The sequence below is a fragment of the Daldinia decipiens genome (assembly GCF_022478715.1).
Source record: "Daldinia decipiens strain CBS 113046 unplaced genomic scaffold F4813scaffold_20, whole genome shotgun sequence".
Taxonomy (NCBI): Eukaryota; Fungi; Ascomycota; class Sordariomycetes; order Xylariales; family Hypoxylaceae; genus Daldinia; species Daldinia decipiens.
In genome coordinates, this window is record NW_026054563.1 from 562,025 (window position 1) to 578,114 (window position 16,090).

The window sequence follows — 16,090 nt, forward strand, 5'->3', positions numbered from 1 at the left end:
TGGCCATCAGACCGCAGACTAATAAGTCGGGGCCCTCGACTTCCTTAGGTAGGTAGGTAGTAAAGCCCTAGGTTAGGCACTACATCCAACCAAAGTGCGTCGTCATGGTTCCGCAACTCGGCAGAACTGACTTGTTACCTGGTAATGAATGTCTACGACATACTGCTCTACCCACCACGGCCTAAGATACCTAACTAAATCCACTCAGCGCCGTTATCCGTTTAAGACGGTCTCTATTCTTTCGAACAGGTCAACCCATTCAACAGCGTAAGGATCGACAAAGCCATCCGCTTCGAGCGATCCACATAAATATAAAAATGATTCATGACGAATTCAACTGGTAAATGAAGTAATCAGACGGAAACAAGCTGGCTTGGATGGGGTAAGACAGCGTGAGACATCATTGGTAGAGGCGCAGCTATTAGTTCTAAGCACCGACCTACCTTTTGATGACGCCCCTTTGAGCTCAACCCCTACTTGTATAAAGGAAATTCTCATCGAGTTGACTTCCCAAATTCCTTCCCTCACATACGGCGGGCTTAGCAATTTCAAATAATACACTATCGACATTCATATCCCTCAAACCCACAGGTCAAAATGCGTTTTACTACCTCCCTTTTCGCGGCTACCCTCGCCGCAGCCCACGTTGTCGAACAGGCCCCTCGGGATGCTATGATCACGCCTGCCCCCGTACTAAAGGGACGTCAGTCATGGCAAGACTCCCTCTCGTCAGCACTTGCCCAAGCTAGCTCAGCGCAAGCACGTGCCAGCTCCATCGCACAGCACTACGGAGGAAACGGAGCAGAATGGCGGGCAGCCGAAAGCTCTGCTTTAGCAGCAGCCAGCTCGGCTCAAGCCGGGGCAAGCAGCATCGCTGCGCAATTTGGAAAACGCGATGCTCAAGTCCTCGATCCCCGTCAAGCTTGGAAGGAGGCGCAGTCCGCGGCTGAGAAAGCCGCCAGCGAAGTGGCTGCGATAGCGAACAGCATCGCAGGCGAGTTCGGCAAACGTCAGGACTGGCACTCAGCAGTCGACTCGGCCGAAAGCCTCGCAAACTCGTGGGGTAGTGCCGGACAGTCGATCGGCAACTCGTGGGCTTCCGTCGGATCCGATATCGCTAGCTCTGCTGAGAGCTATGGCCAGTCGGTTGCTAGCGACGCTCAAGGCCTCGGGTCTTCCATCGCAAGCAGTGCAGAGGGTCTTGGCTCATCAATTGCGAGCAGTGCTGAGGGTCTCGGCTCCTCGATTGCGAACAGTGCGCAAAGCCTCGCTACATCGGTAGTCAACAGCATCGAGAGCGTAGCTTCTACTGCCGCTGATGCCGCATTGTCATCTGCTAGCGCTGCCATCGCTAGCGCTGAGAGTGTTGCCTCTACCGCTACCGGTACTGCCAAAGCAGCCGCCTCATCCGCTGTCGAAAGTGCTCACTCAGCCGCCTCCGTCGCATCAAGCGCCGCGTCAGCAGCTTCGGAAACCGCAAGCGCCAGCGCTAGTGCCGGTGTCAACACCAATGCCGCACCGGGCATTGTCGAGGTATCATCCTCGTTGTTAGGCATGTCTGTCGCAGCTTTTGCTGTTCTCTTAGGGGCTGCTCTGTTGTAATAATTTAATTTCGAAGAATCAACAGTGTAGATCTAGGAGGGTAACAGTATGTAGAGGTATTGAGGATATAAAACATGACTTCTAGAGTCAGGTAGTTAAATTTATTAGTAATGACACTTTATGAATAAACTTCTTATTCAAATATCTTGTCAAGACCGAATCGATTATCAGTCGTGATGATAAAAAAAAATTAATGGCCGTCGCCGGCATCGATGCTTACACCTACATATCGAAACATCTCGGCAAAATTCTGGTTTAATATTTATTGTGCATATCTGCAGTCCGTATCGTCTTGAACATGAATTATGAAAATAGGATATATCGTGAAGTGGGGAGTTGTAAGAAGAGGAGCCCCTCTAAGCTTGACAAGCAATTAACGCGAACCCAGCGCGCTATAAATTTAGCGGGTTACGCGCGTTTCACAGCGCGACAGGTCGCGATTGCCGGTCCCCGGGTGCCAATTACAAACGGAAGTCTCGATATACGAAGTACACGTTCAACAATATTCCCAACTTATAATTCGCCAATTCAATCTTCTTCATCTCACCTCATCGACTTCATAATTTTTCTCCTTCTACCTTCACATAAAATCTTATTCAACACAGATATTCATAATTCATACAATATCAATTATCCCTTCGTCTTCCAACCATCAGCTCTCCTTCCGTAGGATTCAACAGTTTCAAACCCCTTCACGATGCAGCTCAAGCGAAAGCGATCCGAGTCCGAGCTCTCCAGCTCCTCTGGCCCCTTCGGCTCGCCTTCGCGGCCAGAGCAGCTCGCCATGATGGATATGGACAGCATGGCCAACGTGTCACCTATTCGTTGTACATCGCGGAGCTCAACACCTTCCCACTTACACAGCCGCACCTTGAAACGGTTCCGCAATAGTCGTCCTTCAGACGAGGAAATCCATGGTAAGTCTAGCGAGTTATCATTGTAGCCGTACCAAACAGCTTTCCTAATATATAATCCCTATAGAACGTACCTTAAACATGCTATATACCGCCCAGAAACAGCACATTGTCCAGCAAAACTCTCCGTTCGCCAGTCTTCCTACACAGCCTCAACCCCAGCTAACACAGATACCGTCGCAAGGGGCCCAGGCATCACTCCACAGCTTTTGGAAACTCCCCAATGCAGCATCTGCCTCAAACACCTCAATTCCACCTCCCGTTGATCACATAGTATATGACGGCCCTACCAATTGCGAGGATTGCGGACAGGCATTACACGAAGGTACGAGCGAAGACTCAATGGACGTAGATGGCTTCTGCTCCGAGGCCGAGACAAGCTGTGGAGGGTGTGGGAAACACGTCTGCTCGCACTGCTCCATCACCAACCTAGGTGAACAGCGAAAGTGCTTGATATGTGCTGGAAGAAAGGTCTGGGTTGGTGGTCTCGGATGGGCTGGTGTCTCAGGCATCAAGGTTTGCTGAAAAGTGGATTCATTCGGATTATGTATATGGAATCTAGATTTTGCGCTTAGCTACAGGTTATCCTGAATAGGGAGCTTTTAAGGCGGCGCTGGGTATTTAAGGTGGATAAGCGTTGGAGTTCAAGGCGAGCACGCCATCGCCGGGTTTTATGTTTGAGTATGGGGTTTGGACACACTCTAGTACAGGCGTCTTACAGCAGGCAATGCTATTATAGGGCATTAGCAGCCCCAGTAACTTGATACTTGGTATTCTTCAAGGGCCAATAATAAAAGTTTCTAAAGAGAGTTCTTGTGATAATTCAAACTTTATATCACTTGGATTTTACTCGCTATCGGGGGTGTTAGCATGATCATATCTATGCTATCTATACTTCCACGATCTAGACCATCTAAGTATCTTCATAATAACAAGTTCAAATGTAAAATATAATAACTAATGAATGTTTTCAAAGTCTAAAGGTCGATATTTCATGAAGGGTTATGGACTATTAAATCGGATACATCTCGAAGGACTAGCTCATACGAAAACGACTGCCTCCGTACCCACAACGTGATAACACGAGCATGATAGAGGGTTCTAGCCAGTCCCAGGTTCTATTGCGAGGGATATCACACATCAGATGGTCGAGGCTTTGTTAAATGCCTCTTGTTTCTAGGAGAAAAATGTTGGTAGGTAGTGTTTATTAAACCGAGCTTCAACTAACTAAGGTAGAGTACTAAAGTGATATTCTTGCTTGACGTGTCAAGTCCCGTGAAAGCTGATAAGTTGTATTAAGGACTAACTAGCAGTCTAATAACGTAGTTAGTTCCCAATGGACTAAGAGGCGAGGATAAAATAAAGTGAGAATAAATTGTAGCTCTTTCTTTGCTCCATAGCAGATGTCGGGTCAATTCACTATTAGAGCATTAACAATTGATTTTATTATGAAACTAAGTTATGACCAAGAAATATTGTACTCAATCTAGCCTATTAAATTTCAAAATAGGCTGCGGTAGTCTATATGCATATGATGTAGTTTGTCCTTGTTCATAGTAGCTGGATGTGTTAAGCACTACCAACGAAATCAATGAAATATGGAATTAGCCATAAGGGGTTTCTCGTGGACTAATGACATGTGTGAACCATGTCTAGGTACGACTTGAGGAGATAGATATAAGCCAATGGCGTTTTATGTTAGTATTTAAGTTGAAGTTAAGTTGAATGGACGATTATTAGATATTAAATATTTAACCACTACATGAGTTAAGTAATAGTAAGAGGCATATTAAAGGGGGTATCTGCTTGAAATATTATATCCTTAAATAATTTTTTACTACTCTGATACTTAAAGTCCCAAGCAGATTGAACGTCAAGTATGATTGGTATTATTAAGATTTAATATAATTTGATATAATTACCTTGTCTTAGTTCTTTATGGTAGTTTTTAATATAAACCGACTTTAACCTTAAGCAGCACCATTTTCTATTCACTTAACCTAGATTGTCTTCTTGAATATATGGAGGTATAATGGTCTTGACAAGAAATTCGTATTTAGTTCTGATGAACTATTCGCTGTAATTGTAACCTTAAAGGTACCCTCCATGAGAGTTCTATCCCAAAGAAGTGTGTTTCACCTATGCTTCTCAAGTTGATTCAGCAATGGAGACAAAACGTAGCTCTACTTGTATCTTTTTAAAACGTATGTTACATTTAAATAAATAAAAATTCCAATTACTATTATAATTCAACCTTTTAGTAAGATAGAATTAGTAACGGTGATGATGGTTGTAGGACGGCGACACGTGGGCACCTTATCAGCGATAAGGTGCCTTGTTGCCGATACTGGAGGAAAGAATAGCGCATCTACTATTACGGATATATAAGGACATTGTCCTGCTGGTCACCTTTAGATAGATTCTTTCCTCCTTAGACACTCATTATACACCAGTCTCAACACTATTGTTTATTGTTACCTTGTTTATTGCTTTTACCATACGTACGTACCTACCAACACTGATCAGTGTTGCTAGACAGTAGCAACACAGATTAGCAAGGTCAGAAGAGTCACTGCTGCGACAATCCGAAAGACTTCATCGCAGCAACACACGCGACACCAGCACTAGATCTTTCAACATCGTATGTCGGATTACAACTTCACCCCGATATATAACCCTTACGAATCACTGCTACTACACCGTGATTCGTAAGGGTTATATATCGGGGTGAAGTTGTAATCCGACAGGTGATATAGAAAGTATGAGGGGAATTTAAATATAGCTAGGAATTTAAAGTTGTTTGATGGTAGAGAATAATATTAATAAGTTCAGATAATTAAGAAACTATTAAGTGTTACATTATAACTTGAGCTATTGGATGATGCTTGTTTGCTTGACTCTTAACAACGCCAGTTATAACGAAATAGTTAAGAGGAGTAGCTGCTTACACTTTAACATAATTGCCCTAAAATTCGCATACATAAATTAAATAGAAGTAACTGTAGAGTCGTAATTGAGTAAATCAAAAACAGCAGCGCATTTGGAATAGTACTTAATCCAGATATGCATTTCCGCGATTACAACATCGCCAAAAAGGAATAAAATACCTTCAGATATTGCATATCTCATCCTACGTCATTCTGGACATACATAGGTAGGTACACTTGAGCTTTCCGATTAAGGCTCTCACTGACAGGAACGCGGGGCAGCGGGGTAGGTACTACCTGCTAGTGATCAACAGGTACCTACCCGGGCCTATCTGATTTCCCTTGCCCTTATTTTACTTCTTATCCTCAAGGCCAGACTCTTCTCTTTCATAGTTCTGCCTGCTTCAAACTACTTACAAAGGTTAGGTACTTTGCGTCTCGAAAATGAAGCTGAAAGGAACCAGAGACGCTAGTCATGCGGACAGTTGGTATGACGGTGATCCCGATAGCTTGTCCAGCCAGCTCGACAACTTTCTCGGCGATGTCCCAAGCTCTATCGATGACAATGGCCTCCCGATTCCCGGCGCCAAAGTAGTGATTGCACCGTAGGTTCCTTTCCTCTTCCATCTCCTAGTTGTACACTTCCGTTATTCCTGCGGAATTCCTAACTTCTAGCTTGCCCAAAGGCATGCAGGCTATTCGTACTCAGGACCCTGCGCAGCCTGGGCGTACAAGTGTCTCGACCTCACTAAAGCGAAGCGAGTTTTCGTCCTTGGACCTTCTCATACGTATTACCTCCGCGGATGTGCCCTAACCAAGTTTGCCAAGTACGAGACACCCTTCGGCGACTTGACTGTCGACGAGGATGTAGTGCAGCAGCTTCGCGACACGGGCAAATTCCAAGATATCCCCAGCAGAGGTGATGTGGACGAGCATTCACTGGAGATGCACCTCCCGTTTCTCTACAAGCGGCTCACGCAGACGTTCGCGTCCGAGGCCGAGTACCCTACTATCGTACCAATCCTCATTGGAGACAATAACGGGGCGGAGGAGAAAGAGTTCGGCAAGTTGCTGGCGCCGTACCTACAAGACCCGGATAATGCGTTTATCGTGAGCTCTGACTTCTGTCACTGGGGTTCGCGATTCAGTTACACGGCATACGCGCCGGAGGGCAAGGTCGACCAACTACAGTCTCTAAGTCGAAAGGCGCCCAAGCCAACAAACCCACCTATACACGAGAGCATCAAGCAAGTCGACCACCTAGCCATAGACGCCGTTGCGTCAGGCGACCATGACAAATTCGTTGACAACCTCAAACACACCAAGAACACCGTCTGCGGGCGTCACCCTATCGGTGTTGTGATGGCGGCCCTGGAGGAGCTTGCAAAAGACAAGCCGGATCCTAACAAGTATCGGTTCAAGTTTGTACAGTACCAGCGCAGCAGCTTGGTTGAAGATGTCACAGACTCGAGCGTGAGCTACGCATCTGCGTATGCGATTGTCTAAGGGGGTAATAGATACGGATTTAGGGATGAGGAGTTAGTGGTAGATGAGCTCGCGCTCCGAAGTTGATAGATGTACTAATGACTATTGAATTCATGAAATGGATAGCTTATGATACGATTACGGCCTAAATTAGAAGCTGACACTCAGATTTATTCCTAGGTATCTACCTGTGATACTATAAAATGTTGTCGTTGCTTTACGTCTTTGATATTGGAATACAGACACGTGCTTTACAAGAGAGCGATATGATAGCCGTCGTATACATGCCTAAAAAGCTAGGGAGGCTAATGTCTTGATGAATAGGTCATCTTGAGATTCAAAATTTGACCTTCTCTTATTTGATGACGATTTCGATTCGATGCTCAAAACATTCCGAGTTTCACTACGGCGATCTACGGTGCATTTTTATTTTTTATTTTTACTAAAAATGATCTAGTCTTTCATTAGAATACATACCTAATGAATTACTAAGCTAAGAGAGATGTGACAATGGGTAGTAGTTATACTGAAAAGTTCTACAAGATTTAGGTTGAACGAGCTCAAAATTGGATTGTATACTACTAATTAGCATCTCACTACAACTGGACTCACAATGACGAGATTTTGACGATGACGAGTGGTCGTGGCTTCTGGTGGCGGTCTGATACGAGTCTGTATACTGGATTGGATTACGATTAGACCTCGTTGCTACTGGATCCCGGATTTGTGATCATTCAGGTTGGAGTGCAGATGCAAGTTGCCGTTAAATGGTTGCCTAACCAGAGATTCAAGCTTAAATGTTGAGTCCGGTTGCGTGTGACCTGCGTGGCTGATACCAACAGAGCCAATTGATCCTAATGGTCGGACTCGGATGGGTTCAAAGACGATATTCGGTATTAACAGGCGAATAAACTGGAGAACGTCCGGGCATCGATCGACATAGAATTTGAAACGGATACTGTTGAATGGCTAGAGATCTGTTCATCTGTTCATCTGTTCATGACAGGGGCCGATCCAAGAGTTGATCGTGCAACTCGAGTTAAGCAATTCCTATCGATCGGGTGGCTCAGCCTGACGCAAGTGTCTTATAGTGGTGCGTTGAGTTGAAGTCTCCTGAGGCTATGTATGTATGTCAAGCCCAGCTGTGTACCTAAAATTCCATGGTTGTTCAGCCTTAAGTACCTACCTAACCTAAGACTGGAATCGGGATGGCTGTGCTGAGGATTTAGTGCGGTTACCCCAGCTGGTAATTTTTAAATAGGTACCATTCATAGGTACATGTAGGTAATCCGTATGGAAAAGGGGAGAGATATGGCGGTGATCGAATGCTGTTATAAGCTGATTCTGCGGCTATTAGTCCTTAGCTAAAGCGAGCTTCGCGTGAGACTTTTGAGAATATCCTAGAATATCCTATCGCATTCTCCACAAGCGAAGATCTTGATAAAATGAACAAGGAGATTCCGTACATATGGCATGGATATACGATGATATGAAATGTTACATTTATCAAGATAAACTAAACATGGAAAATTGTAAAGTTGATTACTACTACCTTGCCCTTACATATGTACATAGGTACCTAGGTAGGTTATGTGTTAGGTGGTAAGGCTTACCTGGATGCTTAGACGCCGCTAAGAATAATGTTATGTACCCTGGCATGCAATCTTACGTGCAGGTGATACCTTGGTGTTTTTTTTTTTTTTTTTTGTTATAAGAATTCTCTAATTAACTACATCATAACTTAGGTACCTAGGTAGTCAACTTCGAACAGTTCAAGTTTGCATTCTATATTGAGGTTAGACCGATAACTAATCCTATGGGTGTAGCTGCCGTACATAGTAGTTATTTACGCATGCATGTAGAAATTGGTTAGGCGATTCTCGCATCTGATACAATGTTAGAGATTCAGACGATGCAGAGCCAATAATATTCGAGGTGGATCATTTATAGGAGACAAGCCAGGTAGCGTACACTAGTGTTAGGTATTGGGTCTAGTGTATTTACTGGGCTAGGCGATACGATGCACAGGGCTTGTATATTGCCTAAAAGGGTATTAGTGCCACTTTTAGGACTCCACCTGCCCGGACTAATTCCATCTAAACCCTTTTTTTGGCTTCAGCTTGTCAGCTTTGGCTCCTGTCTGCAACAACAAATAATAACCACCAACTGTCAAAACCATCTTTCTTTCCTGTTAGTATTATTGCGATTTTTGTAAACTTTAAATTCTTTCATCCATCTCTTTTCCATACATTAGAGAAATCGAATATTGATAACCCCGTCGAATTAGTACGGACAAACGATACATCCGACGAGATCAAGCAATTTATCCTAGTCGAGTCTGCTCCCTAGCAGACAAAGCCGCCGAAGCGCCATGAGTGTAAGAAATCTACCCCTTGAGTGTTTCAATGGCTCCACCCAGTTTAGAATACCACTCGCATTTCCTACTCTTCTGTAATCTTCTTATTTTCGTTTTCATTTCCATTGTTTCTTCTAAACTTCACAGAACTGGTATTCTGGAATAAATAATCACTAACATTATGGCACAGTACGGGTTTGTTACCCCTTTTTTGAATCGTAAAATGGAATTGCGATAGAAGCGCCGTGTAAGCGACTAACACTTTCATCAATCTAGATACGGTGGGCAGCAGAACCCCTTTGACGAGCGGAACAGCGCTGTCAATAACAACTACGGACAACAAAACTACGGTGATGAATATGGCGGTACGTTTTCTAAGACGATATGCGACACACTATGTAATCATGCTAATAAAGTGTAGCAAATGTCGAGATGGCTTCGCTCACCCAAAACCAAGGTGGGTTTGCAGGTGGAAATGCGAACTCTATCCTTGGCGAGGTCACGGAAATCAACCGCGGGATCGACATGATTGACCGAAATCTTGACCAACTTAAGATGCTTCAACAAAGAGCCCTCGACGATGCCGACGCTTCCGCTTCTAGCAACACCAATCGCCAACTAGATGCCCTCAGCTCTGAGACCATGGCCCAGTATAGATCGCTCACCGACCGCGTCCGACAATTGAAGAGCAACCCTGAGAGCCAGCAGAAGTTTGCCCAACAAGTTCGTCGCGTCGATAGCCGATTAAAGGATGCGATCAGGGCCTACCAGGGTGTCGAGTCAGCTTTCCGCAAGAAGACCCAAGAACAGATGGCGCGACAATACCGCATCGTACGACCCGACGCCGACGAGGAAGAGGTGCGAGCTGCCGTTGAGGATCAAACTGGTGGCCAGGTTTTCCAGCAAGCATTAATGCAGAGCAACCGTCGTGGTCAAGCTCAAGCTGTTCTAAGCGCTGTGCAGGATCGCCATGCACAATTAAAGAAGATCGAGCAGCAGATGATCGAACTAGCGCAGCTGTTCCAAGATATGGATACGCTCATTATACAACAAGAAGTTGCTATTGCCAACATTGAGCAGAAGGCTGAAGAGGTAGTTGAGAATCTCGACAAGGGTAATCAAGAAGTGGGTGTAGCTATCAACACTGCTAGGTCGACGCGAAAGAAGAAGTGGATTTGCTTGGCTATTGTCGGTATGTGTTCACCCTCGCTTGTTTTTCTAATGTGGATGGGGAACTGACGTTCTAATCTAGTTGCTATTATTGCCGTTATCGTCATCATCGTCGCGGTATACGTATCGATCACAAACGCGGCGAAAAACACGGCCACCAAGCGCGACATTATACAACCAAACATACGGTCATGGTTCGAAAACGTGGCTGTTCCCCAACTTCTTAGCGAAAGAGCTCATCCAAGGGCATTTATCGCTAGCGGTGGGCATCCGGGCGCATAATACAGGATTGCTACTTATTCTTAGTTTCCCTATAATCGAGCTTCGTCGCGGTCTGTTTACTTAAAAGTACAAGTAGGGCTGGCAGATGTGCTCATTCCCCACTACTCATTACACCTACTATTCACGAACTTTGGCACGCAATCTCCTTCGTGTTCGCTTCGTATATTATATCTCCCCGTCGTCATTATACATATTTAACTCTGATACCTTTTTGCGTGGTAATTTGGAGCCAAACCGCTTGATTCGTCAGTTGGAAGTCAGACTTGATATTGGATTCCGATGGGCGGATAGCGAAGGTTGGCCACCTATTGAAAGAAGGGGCGGATTGTCTCTGGTAGCTTTCTGGCTACCTGGTCCTAGGAAAAACATAGTCCTTTGTGTACTCAGTCTTATTTGTAAGCAGGCTTGGAGAAGAGGAGTTGCTCGCATTTCCCGGCGTTTGGACTCGCTACGCAGAATTTTATTGAGTACTGTTTCATTGGAACTGCGACTTGTATTGGTGCTGAGTGTGTGCATTGTTTGCTGTTTGCGTAGGTGGTGTGATAATGCTGTGAAACTATTAGTGAGGTTTACTGTGACAAGGCATAAGAATTCAACACTGGGCACTACGTAGGTGAAGACTGTATTGGCTACCTACCTTAGGTAGGTATTATCGTATCGTACTACTATGAGGTACTCTAGTCCTGCATACATATGAAGAGGTATCGAGTCATCTATTTTGGGGTATGTCTTAGGGGTTGTTCTTGGATATATGCATATATTACTGTAGATCATGTTAGGTGGGTACCTAGGTAGGTAAGGTAGGTACCTCTAACCTATGCATTTAAGCATATGGAATCCCTTCACATGCATCCTTGGTTCAAGCGTTAGACCCATTTCTAGACCCAATTAAAATAAAGTTGCCGGGTGAAGTCAGGAGCATCCTGGCAGTAACATGCTGCATGCCGCATGCCGCGAACCGCGACCGCTCCATCTTCGAGATACCTTCGACTTTCACACTACATATTTATGAATTTCGACGATACCCAATAGACTCGGTTTTATGCAGGAAACACCGGCGGTTAATAGAATGTTTGCGAAACATTGAATAAAGAGTATAAAATTCACCCTTAAAATTATCATCTACATAGCAACCAGGCACTTTTGTTGTAGTTCCCCTTGTTCTTTCAGCTTGTCGGAAACCTCCAAAATGTCCAGATTTGTCGACGGGGAACGTCAAAGGAGATAGCATATTACCCGTTAGACCCTTGGGAGTGTTTTCTTTTGGCATGCGAGAAGACATATTGATAAGGCTGATGCCATGGGTACGATGAAGGATAATAGTGGCGATTCGTTTGCCACCTACCAAAGCCGATTGCCGACGGCAAGGTCCTCGCATAGCCGTGGTAGTTACGATGTCGGCGAATCTAGCGCTGCTGCAAGCCTTAACGAGCCTTCAACAGGTACAACGACCCTATCCTATTCTTCTCGCATAGACCCCGACGAATCGACCTCGAGCCCCCATGCGCCGGATCAGGGAGATAGGGACCTGAATCATGAGCTGCATAGACGGCGCCGGTCACATAAACCCCGATCGAGTGGAGGCTTTCTCCTCGCCAATCCTCTTATCAACGAACCGCCTAAGCCAAGGTCGACGAGCCGGGATGATGGTCGTAGGCAATCACGTCTACCGGTAGACAGCCGCAAGGGAAAGGGGTCGTCTCTTGCTGTACCGGATAAGTTGAATGCAACGAGTATTCCTCGGATGGGACTGGGTATTGATGGTCAGGAAATGAGGAGGTCGAGCGATGGCCAAACACAGCGATCAATAAGTCCAATCCCTGATGAAGAGAGACGGCATAGCCATGGTGGAAGAGGAATCTCAAGGATCCCAACTCCAACTCCGCGACCAAGTACGGCCCCCCTTGATGTCGATTCCACTCAGATCGTGAACATGGCTCTCAACTTGAGTGAATCGAGGCGTATGGCAGAAAGGAGAAATATGTCGAGTCCTATCCCTCCCCGACTTGCTCAAATTCCTGACAGTCTGGCTGGGGGTAGTCTTAAGCAGCACTTGCAGCAACAGAGAAGGACTTCTCGCAACATTTCGCCAAGACCTGATATAGCTCTGTCTCCAAGGATTATGTCGCCATCGACAATGGCTAGCGCGTTGCAGTCTTTCGATCATGATGGCAGTTACCAATACCATTTCTCGTCTTCAACTCTTAATCGGGCTCAGAAGGCGAAGGACTACCTTGGATTGATGGCTCAATACAGAAGGCTACTACAATTTCTTCCACCACTCAAACAGGACGTCCGCTCCCGACCTTCGTCTTCTAACCTTTCAACGCCCTCCGTATCTCTTGGATCGCCCCTGAACCCCCTTACTGGCGCACCGCAAGTCTCACTGGGTCGGGCTTACAACCCCCTTCAATATATCCGGAACCGAAAGGTTCGAGCTCGGGAACGCAAAGCTATTGATGGAGAGGCGCAAGGCTTCTCAGATATTTCAAGGGTGACGGGTTGGATTGACGAAGCAGCAACATCCGCAGCGACATCAGCCCTATCACTTGGGCCTACTTCGCTTCCTCATTTTCCGGGAGCACACGAACGTCCTGATCAAGACCTCCCCCCTTCTAATATACCGAAACCGATCTCAACAATAGCGAAACCTAAACGGCTAAGAATCGATTGGACCATTGATCCCGCAGATATGCTTGCGGATGCCTACTGGCTAGAACAAGGAGATAACAAATATCTCCTTGAAGACCGTCATTATTCCAAGATTTTCCCGCGAAAGCCGGAAGCCCAAGTCCCAATATCCTACCAGGCAAATGAACCTGTCACATCTGCCCTTTCCGCATCTTCTACTAGGGAAGGCGACGTGGGCGATGCCACTGCTGCTTCAGAGACAGACCATACAAGTCCAACTAAGATAGAGTTCGAGGTGCCTTCTTTAAGCGCACGGGAGCGTGCCCGTCAAAAACTTCAAGATCTAAGGGGAATGCACCACAAACAGAATAATGCTTCCCATAGCCACGACTTCTTACGATTTAGGAAGGGCTCATTGTCAGATACATCGGATAGTGAAAGTGATCGCAAGCGACGAAACCGTACCGGTACTATTAGTGCTAACGGCACGGATCTGCTGGAAAAACAGATGATGGAAATGTTAGCAAAGGAAGTTAATGAGGGGCAGAAAATCTCGGATGAGACTGATATTGGGCGCCTCAAGCAACTGCCTGCAAACATGGCGACGTCTGAGAAGACTTCCCATACTCCGGAGCAGATGCCCAGTCGCAGGGATTCACGAGTCGACATTGTTGATAATCATGATAAAGCCAGCCGTGGAAAAGTATTACAGGGGTCTCCGGCAGGGTCAGGGCGTGCCAGTCTTGAGGTCCCTGGTCAGAATTATAGATTATCGGTAGAGTTGGACTCTTCTCGGCCGGAGTCGCCAGAGATAAGACCGCGAGGTCGCAATATTTATATGCCAACCATTGGCATGGATATATCCCCGCCTGATAGCCGACCAGGGTCTCCCGGCCGAAAGCCTTTCTCAAGGGTCAAGAATATCTTCCGCGATCGTAGTAAGGAGCGAGAACGCGGTGCTGATCATTTGGTCCGCGAAAAAGGTGACAAGGCGGATAGTCCTACTGAGCAGCCTGAGCTACTAAGTCCCTCTACTGGGACTACGGAGCGATTTGGTTCGCCTGATCGGCGTAGGTCTAAGAGCCTCACACGCAAGCTCAACTCGCGAAATACCAACGAGAGTCATAAATCACACCGTAGCATGGGAAGTATTAAACTAAAACCCGATGAGCAGGTCGGTCTTCGAACTATTTTTAAAGGAGGTGCCAAATTAGATGGCATGATACGGGGCGGCGTTTCTAAGGTCACTGATTTCTTATGGAAGAAGGATTCTGACGCTGAGGATGTTTCGTCATCTTCGAGCGAAGATTCAGAGGAGGACTCTAAGAGAGGTAGAATTAGAAGCTCTTTTACCTTGTCTCGTAGCAACTCGCGACGTCGGGATGAGAGTAGCCGTCATAAGAACTACCTGGACGTTATGCCTCCATTCAAATCGGCGTCGGTATCCTACGATAAGCCGATCTCTAAAGAGCTGGAACCCCTTGCTCTAACGCACACTACATCACGACCTACTAGATCGCCCAGGTTTGACAGACTGAAACCGCCTCGGATCGACATCCGCAAGGCTTCGCCTCCGTTGGAACTGGAACACGCCAAGCTCCATCTGCTCCGCGACTCGGATGTCTCCGATACGGAATCACGCCCGCGCGATTCGAGCGATAAGCCGCGGGATATCTTAATAGACCTGGCTGATATGTCCTCTCTTCCAGCTTCGCAGAACCGATACCGACCCCGACTCGGTTCTCGGACGTTCTCAGAGAGTGCCCGCCACTGGTCAATCTCGAACGGTAGCCGGACACCCCAAGGCACACAGATTTCTAGGCGCGAGATCGCACGTATCCGCGCGCTAATCTTGTGTTCTGGTATCAAGGCGATGGAAATTTCGCGGCGTGCGCACGAGCAGTACATGCTTTCTACGCTCGACGACAAGACCGTCGGGTTGCCGTGGGCAGGTATCCTCCAGTTCCTACCGGACAAATCATCCAGCATCGTTGTGTCGGAGGCGCAACTATATCCGGCTACAGCGCAGATACTCTCGGAGAGCATCGCCCGTTCGATCCAGGCCTCGGAGACTAGCAGAGCGCGGTTTGCGGGTGAGACTGTACCTGCCCTGTACCGGCGCGTGGATGTCTTGCATGACCGTGTAGGCGGCGACTTGATGGAGATGACGCGGCGTGCAGCGGACGAAGCGGATGAGGTGAACCGCGACCTGGTGGATGCACAGCGACTTAAGGCGAAGCGTGTGACGGACACTATGGATAAAATGCTGCGACGTCGAAGACGCCGGTTCCGGTGGGCTCGCCGTGCCGGTTGGCTCGCCGTCGAATGGGTGCTCGTCGGGTTCATGTGGTACGTCTGGTTCGTAGTCATGCTTGCCCGTATAGTACTAGGCGTGGGGAAAGGTGTCGTGGGCGTCGTGAGGTGGTTGCTCTGGCTATAGCCTCGAGAGAAGGAATACCCAGACGACGAGATACCGCGTCATTCTTTGTTTTGATGCGTTGAGCACCGAGTATAGGAGGAGGATTTGTTTGGACGATAATCTCTTGGTAATGATACCCCTGTGGTTGTGTTGCGGTTTTTTTTCTTCTTCCCTCTTCTGTCTAACCCCCTTTTCTCTTATGACTCTTTATTACTACTTGCTACACTACTACCGACCTAGCTCACACGGGCGACTTTTTCCTCTCTTAACCTACTTATTTTATGTATCTCATGTAAAAACATAC

The 16,090-nt window shown here is 46.6% G+C and overlaps 5 protein-coding genes across 5 annotated transcripts; all 5 read left to right on the forward strand.

The window, feature by feature from the left end:
• Window positions 1-310: 310 nt before the first annotated feature.
• On the forward strand, window positions 311-1,951 carry F4813DRAFT_118287 (uncharacterized protein). The gene has a single exon (XM_049238567.1). The coding sequence runs from the start codon at window positions 598-600 to the stop codon at window positions 1,600-1,602; it is 1,005 nt and encodes a 334-aa protein (XP_049098939.1). The 5' UTR covers window positions 311-597; the 3' UTR covers window positions 1,603-1,951.
• Window positions 1,952-3,194, forward strand: F4813DRAFT_118288 (uncharacterized protein). Its single transcript, XM_049238568.1, has 2 exons — window positions 1,952-2,519; window positions 2,584-3,194. The coding sequence occupies exons 1-2, from the start codon at window positions 2,300-2,302 to the stop codon at window positions 3,039-3,041; spliced, it is 678 nt and encodes a 225-aa protein (XP_049098940.1). The 5' UTR covers window positions 1,952-2,299; the 3' UTR covers window positions 3,042-3,194.
• Window positions 3,195-5,597: 2,403 nt separating this feature from the next.
• Window positions 5,598-7,305, forward strand: F4813DRAFT_118676 (UPF0103-domain-containing protein). The gene is made up of 4 exons (XM_049238572.1): window positions 5,598-5,670; window positions 5,726-5,757; window positions 5,870-6,048; window positions 6,130-7,305. The coding sequence occupies exons 3-4, from the start codon at window positions 5,888-5,890 to the stop codon at window positions 6,947-6,949; spliced, it is 981 nt and encodes a 326-aa protein (XP_049098941.1). The 5' UTR covers window positions 5,598-5,670; window positions 5,726-5,757; window positions 5,870-5,887; the 3' UTR covers window positions 6,950-7,305.
• Window positions 7,306-9,384: 2,079 nt separating this feature from the next.
• F4813DRAFT_118718 (t-SNARE) lies at window positions 9,385-10,859 on the forward strand. Its single transcript, XM_049238573.1, has 4 exons — window positions 9,385-9,479; window positions 9,561-9,649; window positions 9,706-10,476; window positions 10,537-10,859. Exons 1-4 carry the CDS (start codon window positions 9,466-9,468, stop codon window positions 10,734-10,736), a joined length of 1,074 nt encoding a protein of 357 aa, XP_049098942.1. The 5' UTR covers window positions 9,385-9,465; the 3' UTR covers window positions 10,737-10,859.
• Window positions 10,860-12,669: 1,810 nt separating this feature from the next.
• On the forward strand, window positions 12,670-15,807 carry F4813DRAFT_381269 (uncharacterized protein; the record flags this gene model as incomplete). The annotated part of the gene is made up of 1 exon (XM_049245649.1): window positions 12,670-15,807. The coding sequence occupies one exon, from the start codon at window positions 12,670-12,672 to the stop codon at window positions 15,805-15,807; it is 3,138 nt and encodes a 1,045-aa protein (XP_049098943.1).
• Between the last annotated feature and the right edge of the window lie 283 nt (window positions 15,808-16,090).

Excerpts from the sequence above, each read along its gene's own strand:
- F4813DRAFT_118718 (XM_049238573.1), top strand. Across the intron at positions 9,650-9,705 it reads CTACGGTGATGAATATGGCG|CAAATGTCGAGATGGCTTCG; the intron begins GTACGTTTTCTA and ends AATAAAGTGTAG. Across the intron at positions 10,477-10,536 it reads GATTTGCTTGGCTATTGTCG|TTGCTATTATTGCCGTTATC; the intron begins GTATGTGTTCAC and ends GTTCTAATCTAG.
- F4813DRAFT_118287 (XM_049238567.1), top strand. The coding sequence starts at position 598 with ATGCGTTTTACTACCTCCCTTTTCGCGGCTACCCTCGCCGCAGCCCAC.
- F4813DRAFT_118288 (XM_049238568.1), top strand. The coding sequence starts at position 2,300 with ATGCAGCTCAAGCGAAAGCGATCCGAGTCCGAGCTCTCCAGCTCCTCT. Across the intron at positions 2,520-2,583 it reads TTCAGACGAGGAAATCCATG|AACGTACCTTAAACATGCTA; the intron begins GTAAGTCTAGCG and ends TAATCCCTATAG.
- F4813DRAFT_118676 (XM_049238572.1), top strand. The coding sequence starts at position 5,888 with ATGAAGCTGAAAGGAACCAGAGACGCTAGTCATGCGGACAGTTGGTAT. Across the intron at positions 6,049-6,129 it reads GCCAAAGTAGTGATTGCACC|GCATGCAGGCTATTCGTACT; the intron begins GTAGGTTCCTTT and ends GCTTGCCCAAAG.